This window comes from Eumetopias jubatus, unplaced genomic scaffold (genome assembly GCF_037043125.1).
Source record: "Eumetopias jubatus isolate StellerSeaLion01/CBP00866 unplaced genomic scaffold, mEumJub1_p1.0 scaffold_9, whole genome shotgun sequence".
In the NCBI taxonomy this organism is placed as follows: domain Eukaryota; kingdom Metazoa; phylum Chordata; class Mammalia; order Carnivora; family Otariidae; genus Eumetopias; species Eumetopias jubatus.
In genome coordinates this window covers 111,651,085-111,663,379 of record NW_028274815.1, presented here as the reverse complement: position 1 = coordinate 111,663,379, position 12,295 = coordinate 111,651,085, and the positions used below count along the sequence as shown (strand labels likewise).

Genomic DNA, 12,295 nt, shown 5'->3' with positions numbered 1-12,295 from the left:
TCTAGGGTCGCCTGGCTGGCTCAGTTGGAGGAGCATGTGACTCTTGATCCTGGGGTCATGAGTTTGAGCCCCACATTGGGTGTAGAGATTACTTAAATAAATAAAACTTAAAAAAAAATAAAAAATAAGGCAGCTCTGTTCTAAATCATCACCTGTCCAATTGCATAAACCTCTCCGGAGTTGGGTTCTTGGTGGCACTGTCTACTCACCTGCTATTTTCTTAATCATAACATATAAGATTCACTTCACTATCCAGACCTCTTGTAAAGTATGGAAATGAAAGTCCTGAATTTCACAATTCTCCTAGAATAGTTAGGGTCAGTTCTTGAATCAGGGCCCAATTTTTCTCCTTCTTCAGTGAAACTGTCTACCAATCTTGTTTTCCTATAAGACAAACTAATGGGCTAAAATGGATCCTGGGAGATGTCACAGGCAATCCTGAGAATAGGTATTAGTCTACCAAAGTAACAAGTTCCTGTCTGATTTGTAAGAGTAATAGTGGGCTTCTGTACCAGATCCGATACCAGTCACTGGGGACCACATAGTGATCTGGTTTTGGCCCAAATACTCCTATGGGATTGTGAAATAACGCTGTAATCTTTTGGCACTGTTCATCAAGAGTAGTTTGGTGTCGGGTGGTGAATTTTGTAGTATCGAGATCATTAGGTGGAACTAAAGAAAAAGAAGAGTAACATGTCTTACTTGTAGATCTGTGAAAGTGAGGCAGTCTCCAAAAATACACCACCTGTTCCCTGATCTCCTTCCAAATTCTATTTCAGTGAAAGTTCAAAGTTGTGACAAAGATAAACTGTCACAAAAGGTCTGGAAATATTGTTTCAACAGAGTCAAGGCCCTCCTAAGATGCGATGGGGGTTGGGATTTCTCACCACCTGGCCCGTTGTGGAATTTACCACCTAATACATCGCCCAGTGGTTGAGTCCAGTTACCCAGGGAGCCAGGGAACTGATTTCTTACAAGGAGCTGGGACCAAAGAAAGCTGAGTGGTTCCCAAGGGAAATATGTACTTTAGCCAGTTCATGGGTGAATTGTAACTGGCTGGGTATTGGATTCATTCCAAGGAGTGATTAAGGATGCAAACAACAATATTAGAAATAGAGGCTTATTAGTAACCCAATCAAAAATAGCCTTAAGTTAGCACAGGATAGAATTAGATTAAGGAATAGAAAACAGAGGAATACAGGTTACAAAGTGACAATCTGTGGTCTTGTTCCATGAATCTTGGGCACAGCTGTCTCTATCCAAAGACTGTCGGCTTTAACCCTCAGCCCGAGGTCACCAGTAGGGATGGTCTTCAGTAATTTGAGGATGGGGATGTCTCTTCAGATGAAGGACATGAATCCAAGAATCAATCCCTTGACAGTTTCACTACTGTGCTAGTTGTTAGCAGTATGCGCTGAAGTCCTTCTAATCAGGGTTCTGAGAAAGTCCTTTTGGTTGAAATCAAAAACTCTAGCCTACAGTTGAGGTTTCAAGGAACTTTCAGGGTAAAACAGGTGGTAGCTGTAAGTGACAGAAACTTAAAATGGCTATGGTTAACTTATTACTGATAACTTTCAAAAGTGAAATATTTCATAGCAATAATGAAACTGACCAGGAAATTTGGTCGTTCCTATAGGATGCAAAACAAACGCAATAAGGCAATCGAAAAGTTTTGGGCAAAATGTTTATCATGATTAAGCATGTTTTTACAGACAAGGAACATTATCTCTGACTTATAAAGGTGGTTAAACATAATCTTTACAGAGAAAATATCTTGAGGTATAATGTATAATTAGATAAAGACATACACACAACATAACAAGAATATATCAAGCTTATAAGAAAAAGATATCAAGAATATTAAGAGATTCAGCGAGTCCAGAGTAAGTCCTAAGCATGTGAGTGAGTGGGGGGAGGGGCAGAGGGAGAGAGAGAGACAGCACAGAGCCTGGAATGGGGCTCAATCCCAGGACCCCGAGATCATGACCTGAGCCAAAATCAAAAAGTCAGATGCTTAACCAACTGAGACACCCAGGTGCCCCTAAGCATGTGTATTTAAATAAGGCTCCACAGGTAAATCTGATATGTATCTCCAGTTGAAAAGCCCTGGCCTAGGGCGCCTGGGTGGCTCAGTTGGTTAAGCCACTGCCTTCGGCTCAGGTCGTGATCCTGGAGTCCTGGGATCGAGTCCAGCAATAGGCTCCCTGCTCAGTGGGGAGTCTGTTTCTCCCTCTGACCCTCCCCCCTCTCATGTGCTCTCTCTCTCTCAAGTAAATAAATAAAATCTTAAAAAAAAAAAGCACTGGCTTAAAAGATGCCAGATTCAAATTAAAGACTTCATACCAAATAAACATTTTAAATGACACCTGAATTATGCCTGATTATCTTACTGTTGCCTAACATCAGGCAAAGCACTTTCAAGACTCTGATTATGGAAACAGGTCATGGACAGCAAGGGCAATGACAAATCTCTAGGAACTGCCATAGAGCATACAGTTGCTGAAACATTTAAACATTCGACCTACACCAGTTTAACCTAGAAAAGGCTAAGAATTTCTTCTGATTTGATAACTTTTCTCATGAAACTCCAACATAACATATCAAATAATCCTTATTGTTTCTGGTACCTCTCTTTTTCGTAAGGTGGAAGAATAAGTTTTTGTGATTTTTCCGGGACCTTCTGGGAAATCTCAAAGACAGTTTTAGGTACAAAAGTTATTCTGAAAGTTATTTTACTTCCTTTTACACTTAGGAGTCAGTCTTAGAAAAAAGAAATCAAAAGTCGTCAGATTTGAACACTTAAGATAGGATCGTGGGTGTCTTAGAAACAATATCTGACTACTCATTTATTTTATGGGCCAGAATGTAGTCTCTCTCGGTGAATGTTCCATGTGGGCTCAAGAAGAATGTGTATTCTGCTGTTGTTGGATTAAGTGTTCTATAAACATCAGTTAGAGCCAGTTGATCGACGGTGCTGTTCGGTTTAACTATGTCCTTATCGACTTTGTGTCTGTTGGATCTCTTGATTACTGACAAAGGGGCTGGACCCTCCAACTATAATCATGGATTTGTCTATTTCTCCTTGCAGTTCTATCAGTTTTTGGTGTTCTGTTGTTAGGCATATACATGTTAAGAATTGTTATGGCTTGGGCGCCTGGGTGGCTCAGATGGTTAAACGTCTGCCTTCGGCTCAGGTCATGATCCCAGGGTCCTGGGATCGAGTCCTGCATCGGGCTCCCTGCTCCGCGGGAGCCTGCTTCTCCCTCTGCTTCTCTCTCTCTCTCCCTCTGTCTCTCATGAATAAATAAATAAAATCTTTAAAAAAATTGTTATGTCTTTTTGGAGAACTGATCTCTTTTTTTTTTTTTTAAGATTTTATTTATTTATCTGACAGAGAGAGAGAGCACGCACAAGTAGGCAGAACAGCAGGCAGAGGGAGAAGAAGAAGCAGGCTCTCCGCTGAGCAGGGAGCCCGATGCGGGGCTCAATCCCAGGACCCTGGGATCATGACCTGAGCCGAAGGCAGGCGCTTAACCGCCTGAGCCACCCAGGCTCCCCTGGAGAACTGATCTCTTTAACATTATGTAATATAATGCTCTACTTTTTCCCTGGTAGTTTTCCCTGCTCTAAAATCTGCTTTGTCTGAGATTAGTACAGTTACTCTAGCTTTCTTTGGGTTAGTGCTAGCATGGCATATTTTCCTACAACCTTTTCCTTGTAATCTGTATTGGTCTTTATGTTTAAAGTGGACTTCTACACAGTTTCTCGTTGGGCCTTTTTTACTATCGGCTCTGACAATCTCTTTCTTTAATTGGTGTATTTAGACCATTGTTGTTAAGGGGATTGTTGATATAGTTGGATTAATATTTGCCATAGTTGCTGTTTTCTATCCATTGCCCTTGTTCTTTGTTCCTGTTTTTGTCTTCCACCCGCCTACCTTTTGTGGTTTTGACTGAGCATTTCATATGATTCCAGCTTCTCTCCTTTTTTTAGCATATCAGTTATACTTCTTTTTTTTTAAACTTTTCTTCGTGGGGTGCCTGGGTGGCTCAGTTGGTTAAGCGACTGCCTTCGGCTCAGGTCATGATCCTGGGGTCCTGGGATCGAGTCCCGCATCAGGCTCCCTGCTCAGCAGGGAGTCTGCTTCTCCCTCTGACCTTCCTCCATCTCATGCTCTCTCTCTACCATTCTCTCTCTCTCTCAATAAATAAATAAAAATCTTTATAAAAAAAAGATGTTTAAACTTTTCTTCGTGGTTTTACTAGAGTTTGCAATATCCGTTTGTAGTTCATCCTAGTCTGCTTCCAAATAACACCATACCACTTCATGGGTAGTGCAGCTACCTTATAACAGAGTGTTCCCAGTTCCTCCTTCCTTTCCCTTGAATGCTGCTGCCATTCATTTCACTTATTCATAAGCTACAGTCATCCAATACATTGTTGCTAGCATTATTTTAAACAAACTCTCTGGATCAGTTAAGAATAAGATCTCAGGACGCCTGGGTGGCTCAGTCTGTTAAGCGTCTGCCTTCAGCTTGGGTCATGATCCCAGGGTCCTGGGATCGAGTCCCACAATCAGGCTCCTTGCGCAGTGGGGAGCTTGCTTCTCCCTCTGCCTGCTACCCCACCCCCCTTGTGCACTCTCTCTCTCTGTCAGATAAATAAATAAATAAATAAATAAATAAATAAATAAATATCTTAAAAAAAAAAAGAATAAGATCTCAGATCTCAGTTTAGAAGTTTCTTCCTTCTGGGGCGCCTGGGTGGCTCAGCTGGTCAAGCATCTGACATTTGATTTCAGCTTGGGTCATGATCTCAGGGTTGTGGGATCAAGCCCCGCTGCATTGGGTGTGGATCCTGCTTAAGATTCTCTCTCTCCCTCTCCCCTGCCTTGCTTGAAGTCTGGGTGAAGCCCACCCCTGTGCTTCTTGAATCATAGAACTGATCACACTGTCTCTTTCACTAACTCAGAACGTGCTGAGGGACAGAATCTTGTTAGTCTTATTTGCTGCTGTAGCCTGTGTAGTATTTAGTCAATGAGCAATAAATGTTTTGGTATGGGTGAGTGAATTAGTAAATAAAAGACCTTTGAGTTCTTGGCCAACTCAGCTGGCCAGGCAGGCAGGCACCTTGTCCATTTGAAAATGCCACCAATATCCTAGTTTGAAACCCAAAAAGAGAACTTGGAGCAGTTTCCCTCTGAACCTCAGTGCAAATTCCATTCACAAATCTAGCATGCTCCAGCTTCCATCACACTTGGACAGATATTATCTTGGTTGGATTTCCCTACCACACTTTGAGATAGGTGTCTATAGATCGGTCAGGTTCCCTGGAAGCAGAGCCTGAGATAGGGATTTTTTTTTTTCAGTTGGTTAAGCGTCTTATTTATTTATTATTTATTTGACAGGGAGAGACACAGCGAGAGAGGGAACACAAGCAGGGGGAGTGGGAGGGGGAGAAGCAGGCTTCCCACTGAGCAGGGAGCCCGATGCGGGGCTCCATCCCAGGACCCTGGGATCATGACCTGAGCCGAAGGCAGATGCTTAATGACTGAGCCACCCAGGTGCCCCTGAGATAGGGATTCTTGAGCATGCAATTTATCAAGGGCGGATCTCAGGAGGTGTGGAGTGAGGGAAGCAGGGCAGGGCAAGAGAAGGGCAAGAGACGCAAGGATGTGGCTATGGGCTGACTCAAAGAGAGGAAAGGGATGTAAATTTCCGGACATTTCCCAGCAAGATGGTTCCCATCAACCAAGAAGGGAGAACCTGTGCACTATTAGAGCCACCACACACGGCAGCTAGGGGAGGATGGAGTGGCCAGGTGATGGGGATCTGGGTAGACCACCACCAGCACTGACTGGAGTATCTACAAGGAAGCTGACTCAGAAAGAATAAGCAACCTGCCCAGAGCTACCCAGACAACAGCCATCAGAACCAGACTTCAAGCCCAGAAATCCAGACTCTGAATCCCCGGCTCAGTCTGCCCAAACCCAGCCCCACTTATCCTTGGCTAGTTCTGGTTGCTGTTTGACAGGGTGGCTTGCTTCTCAGAGTGTAAAATCTCAAGGGTCAGGGAAGCGGAGAGGAAATCCCTCTGGGGCCACCATATTACATGCACAACCGTGAGAGGCTGGGTAAGGAGGAGGGTAGAGGTGAGAATTTGGGAACCTGGGACTCCACATCCCAGACTCTATCACTGTTGCTGGGAATGGCAGGTGGCAAACTTCTCCTCTGCTGTGCCCAAAGTTGGGGCTTTGGCAATGCAGCTGGGAAAATCTCCCTGCCCTTGGCAGAAAAGCCTGGATGGGGGCCCGTGTGGGCAATGAGAACAAGTGCCCTGCACAATACTGTTTCCAGGCACTGCCCACTCGGATGTGGGGGCTCAGAGTGCAAGAGCGGCAAGGCAGGCTGGAGACAGGAGGGGAGGGGGCCTTTGTTGAGTACTTCTCACCGGCCGGACCTTTTACTCCTGCTTTTAATTAACCCTCCCCGCCCCTCAGCCACATAAGGAAATGGGAGATACTAGAGCCATTTTACAGATGAAGAAGCTGAGGAGCAGAAAAGTAATTTATCTGTGGTCACAGAGATAAGAAATGATAGAAATGATCTTTTCAGGCAAAGCAGTCTAGCTCGAAACCTGTGCTTTTCCTATAAGCAAAAAATATCTTATTTCGGGGTAAAAGTATTAGGGTAATGACATCCATTCTCAGATGTCAGTCACTGTTCTAGTCACTGTTCTGCGTTCATTAACAAGCTAATGGAGTAAGATGAACATCCCCCATGTTAGAGATGAGCTGAGACTCAGAGCAGTCAAGTGACCTATTCAAAGACACCCAACTAGTAAGTGGTGGAGACGTTGGTTATTAATACCAGAACTGCATGATAATTTCCCTGCATTTAATTCATAAAGGCTTATACGAAGCGTTGTACTTAGTGTAGCTGTTGGGCAAACTGTTGAGGAAATTTCATACTGTCCATTCTGTCCAACCAGGCCATTGGCCAATGCCGCGAAGTCATGGCTTACAAACATACACACACACTCAAAGGCAGGGACACGTCAGGCAGCAGCTCCTGGGGAAAGGAACCTGCCCAGCCCTTCCTCGCCAGTGGTCCAGGCTTGCCAAACAGAGACCCATGCTTGGCTGGCCCTGGGGCTCAGGAGATAACTCAGTTCTGACCCCAAGGAACTACACACCCAAGAAGAGGAAAGGCATGTGCCTAGATTTCTACCTGAGGTTTAGGCAAGAGCCTGGTAATGCCAAGTAGTCAGAGGAGGGAGACATTAATTCTCATCCCAAACCAGAGTCTCCAAAGAAGTGGCCTTTGGAGCCAACAAGCTCCAGGAAGCATCTTGGACATCTGATTCCTCACAGCCGGGGACATTTTCCTGGGGTGGAGGCCAGCGAGGCCAGAACTGTCCCTTTCCTGTTCCTGCAGGTGACAGGTCCGGGAGGAGACCCTCACGGAAGCAGGCTGCCAGAGCCGAAGGTGCGGCGGGCAGGCGCGGAGCTCAGCCTGGCCAGAAGGAGCAGGCCGGGGGCAGCCCAAGGCCAGGGTCTCCCCGGAGGAAGCAGGCAGAGTGCAGGAGACACCTGGAGCCGCTGGGGGAGCAGGGGCGGAGCTCCGCAGAGAGGACGTCCAAGGGGAGGAGGAAGAGAGATGGGAGGGCTTCCCTCAAGAAGCAGAGAGCTCCCCTAAAGACGGAAAAGGAGGTGTCAAGGCAGGAGGAGATGTGGAAGCGGCCGAAGAAACACAGGTATGTTGTGATTCTGGTTCAGGTGCGTTTTTCGATCGGCACCCTCCTCTCCCGTGGCCCCTCTCCCTCCCCTGATGAAGGGCTGAGGCCCCCTCCCCTGGTATAGGCGACTCCGCTCTCATCCGCTTCTGTTTGTCCCTGCCCTGTCCACGACCCGGGCTTCCCCATCTGCGGCAGAAATGGGATGAGGATCTTGGTCATCCCAGGCCGACTGGCCCCTGGGTACTCTCAGGGCCAGTGCCCCCTGTCTGGCAGGAAGCCCTGAACGGGGAGGTGACATGGCAGCCAGGTGGGATAAGATCCCAAGTCTCCTGAATTTCAGCTGGTGGCTCACCACAGCTCTGGAAGAGGCACTGAGAGAAACGAACAAAATTGGATTTAGCAGTCACCATAGAACTTAAGCACACCATTTCCCCAATCTGGACCTGTGTCCTCTTCTGTGATACGTGGCTTCGATCTAGAGGACCTTCAGGGATTCCAATCAGTTCCATCCTTGGCTACAAATTTTGATGGAACGTCAGCTTCTCTTGGCCTCCCTCGGCTTTTTTTACTCCTGCTTTTAATGAACCTTGGCTTTTTTTTTTTTTTTAATTAATCTTGGCTTTACTCACTTCTTGGGATGTTTTAAGAATCCCCGTTGATAATGGCTGGGGAGGCTTTTGAAATAGTTGAAGGAATTGGTGTCACGGTGAAGATGATGTTCCTTCCCACAGGGTTCTAGGCTCTTCCACTGGACCTCTCCACCTTTACAGAGGGAACTGGGGCCCTCAAAAGGGCCCACTGATTTCTTCTGTCACCCATGCCAGCCATTCCTGGCTTGGTTGGGGCTTTTGTCTACTGTCTGATTGTCCTTGGACATCAGCTGAGGGGGTAAAGAAAGCATGGTGCCCTTAGCAATTTAAAGAGAACTTGAATGCACGTTGATTGGGCCCTGGAGCGTCCTGAACTTTAGAGGGAGGCTGCCCCCCCCCCCCCCCCCCCCCGCAAACAGACCGCAGATATCTGGATGGCAGATGCAAAGTCAGCTGAGTGCAGGGGCAGGGCACAGAGAGACAGAGAAGACTCAGTCCTGTTCCCAGCAGCTGACAGTCTAGCAGCGGAGATAGGCCATGGGCATCAGTCATCACAAGACAAGGCAGAAAGCAATATGTATCTGAGAAAGGATTTAACGAAATGCCTTCTTGGGGGGGCGCTGGGACATCAGGATTCCTCCACGGAGAAGGTAAGCATTCCAGCCGGTCATCAAAGTACAGGTGGCATTTGAACAAGCAATGACTGAATGCTCCCCAGCCCCAGACTGAGGGAACCCCCGTGGAAAGACTCAAAGGCAACCATCATGGGATGTGCCCAAGGGTTCCCAGCAGTGAAGGGTTGGGACCCCGCCTCTCACCTCTGTCCTCTTTGAATTCCTCAGAAATTAAGACTCACAGGCACTGCTGTAAATTGTTCTCTAACCCAAGCCCACATCCTGGTGTTTCCGTTTATGGAATTTGCTAAGAAGGCAGCTGGGGCCTGGCCTTTTCCTGCACCCCCCCCTCACCTCGGGGGGCTGGTGTCCCTCCCAGAGTCACTGAGTCTGGGAGTGAAGGATGCTGTAAGGAGCGCACACACGAACGAGGATTTTGTGGAAGGTGAATACATCGTCTTGTCTGTGAGATGCTGAGGCTCCTCACGTGGGGAGAGGGGTTCTAGCTGGAAGCTGCCTGCCCCTGTGCCGTCCAGTACCGTCCCCACCAGCCGGCGTGCTGAACCCTTGGACTGTGGCCAACTCGACCAAGGCACTGAATTTCTAATTTCCTTTCTTTTTATTTTTTTATTTTTTTAAAGATTTTATTTATTTATTTGAGAGACAGAGAGAGAGAGCGAGCACACGAGAGGGGGGAGGGTCAGAGGGAGAAGCAGACTCCCTGCTGAGCAGGGAGCCCGATGCGGAACTCGATCCTGGGACTCCAGGATCATGACCTGAGCCGAAGGCAGTCGATTAACCAACTGAGCCACCCAGGCGCCCTAATTTCCTTTCTTTTTAATGCAGTGTTAATACTAGGGGGTTGACACAAGAGTTTGTGAATTTACTTAACTCGGACAGACAGCTATAGCTTTGAAATCAATTTAACTTTGAAGCCAGTGCATTTCCTCTTAAAAATAAAAGGCAAACTGCTTTTGTCAATGCAGAAGCAAATGTCAAAGGGAAATGACCTTTTGCTACTTGACTCATTTGTTGGGAAACTTTTAAGTATGTCTAAAACAACCTGGGTATGTGAATCTACCATTTCAACTACAAATTTTATGAAATCCCAGATACAGATCAAATATGTTCGAGGAAAATTTAATGTCTGATTTGACATGCACAGTGGTTGTGGGATGAGCACCAGATTTTGAAGACAGTACAAGAAGAATATAAAATATCCCATTAATAATTTTTATATGGGTTACATGTTAAAATGACAATTTTTGACACATTGGATTCAGTGAGATGTATCATTAAAATTAACTTGGCCATCTCCTTTTGTCATTTTAATGTGGTTACTAGAAAATTTTAAATTGCAACATGTGGCTCGGGTTATATGTCTTTTTTTTATAATTTTTTTTAAGATTTTATTTATTTTTCAACAGAGAGAGAGAGACAGCGAGAGAGGGAACACAAGCAGGGGGAGTGGGAGAGGGAGAAGCAGGCTTCCCACGGAGCGGGGAGCCCGATGCGGGGCTCGATCCCAGGACCCCGGGATCATGACCTGAGCCAAAGGCAGACGCTCAACGACTGAGCCACCCAGGCGCCCTCGGGTTATATTTCTACTGAGCAGAGAATTGTGCTCAAATGTGGTGGGTGGGGAGGACTCAGAGAAATGGAGTCGGAGGAGGCAACTGTCCCGGTGCTTTGGGCCACAGGACAGAGTGGTGGCTTCTTCTGACAGGCAGGGGGAGTCACTGAGGGCTTCTGGGCAGGCACGGGCCTCTGAGGGGTGGTCAGGGCTGGGAGGGCCAGGGAACACAGCCCACCCGCCTTGCCTGTGGGCTTCTCTGCATTCCACAGAGCACCTGAAGACACTTGCCAGCTTTTCACTCTCCCTTGCTCTGCCCTGGCCCTGCCTCCAGACCACCGTTCTTGGCCTCCAGCGCTTCTGGAGCAGAGTGTCTGTCAGAGGAGGAACGGGCCCGGATCCTGGAGCAGGTGGAAGACTCGAAGAAGCTCATTGCCACCATGCGGAACAAGCCCTGGCCCATGACGAAAAAGCTTAGGGAGCTCAGGTGAGTGGGTGGTGGTCCACCAGGGCCTTTTGATGTCCAAAAGCCTCAGGTCCTTCCGATGGCCCCAGAGCCCCTTCCCCTTCTCGGCCCCAAGAAGACTTGACAGGAAGGGGGATTCACCCTCCCGCTCTGCTTTGGTACCTTCGCTCCCCAGCACAAGCACAGTGCATGAGTGGGGGGCTGTTAGAGCCCAGACAAGCCTGAGTGGGGGGCTGTTGATGGAGGCCCTGCGGTTGGCCAGCACCGAACAGGGTCTGGCGGGAGAGACAGAGGATCACGGCGGTCTGGCCTAGAGCCGACCTTTCCACGCTGCCTGACTTCCCTCGGTCCCACACCCCTTCCCCTTCACCCCGTGGCTTCTGTGCCTCCCTCACAACCCAACACAGACATACCTTCCTTGGGGGGCTTTCTGTGACACCCCCGCCCACCTCGACAAGTTCAGAACTCCCTCTGTGTTCTTTAGGCACCCAGAACGGCTCCCTGTGTAGCACACTTACCTGTGTGTATTGGGGCGGGGGGAGCAGGGAGTGGGTCTGTCTCAGCTACTGTTGTGGCCTGAGTGCCTGACCCCGGACCAAGCCTGCCATGATGCTCCATGAATATTGTTCAGGCCTCACACCCAAGGCCCTGACTCCTGTTTTCAGCTCCGGCTTCCATATGAAAGGCCGACACACCAAGCATTTTATGAGTCTCACGTCCCTGCTGTGAGAGTCACATTGCTTAACTTCTGGTTTTCTACTTAAAAAAAAAAAAAACTAAAACAAAACCCATCCAACATTACCATTTCCCCCCAGGTTCCCCCCTGGCTTTTCTGCCACAGGGTTGGGGGGGCACTCCCTCTCCCCTTCCCTCTTCATGAAGCCCTTTTCCCTGGCTCCTCTCACACATGAGTTTCCCATCGCTCAAGTCAAATGCCTCACCCTCTATTACATCGAACAATTTGGCAGCTGTGTTTTGACACATTGGGCCTCACGGTTTGCCCCCGAGAGGCGCCGCCAAGATGCTGGCTGTACGAACACGGGACAGGGTTCTGGTAAACAGAGCTTACTCCATGCCAGCAAATTATTATATCGTGTCCTACACAGCCACAGGAAGAAATGCGTCCCTGTGGTACCCACCGGCCAGTGCGGACCCACAAGCGCTGGGGATGATGGGAGTACTCTAAATCCGAACTAACACTGCAGCCAATAGCCGCAGGTGGCCAGTAAACGCTTGAAGAGTAGTGAATGTGACCAAGACACAGATGGTTTTGGTTTTATTAAAATAATACTAATAATGTTAATAATAATAATTTG

General features: G+C 47.7%; 1 protein-coding gene across 1 annotated transcript in view; it reads left to right on the top strand.

The window, feature by feature from the left end:
• Positions 1–7,440: 7,440 nt before the first annotated feature.
• TMC2 (transmembrane channel like 2) overlaps positions 7,441–12,295 on the top strand; it is a 52,898-nt gene continuing 48,043 nt past the window's right edge. Inside the window, 2 exon segments of the mRNA XM_028118849.2 lie at positions 7,441–7,754; positions 10,848–11,000. Of these exon segments, the coding sequence (XP_027974650.2) occupies positions 7,729–7,754; positions 10,848–11,000 (179 nt within the window). The 5' untranslated portion in view covers positions 7,441–7,728.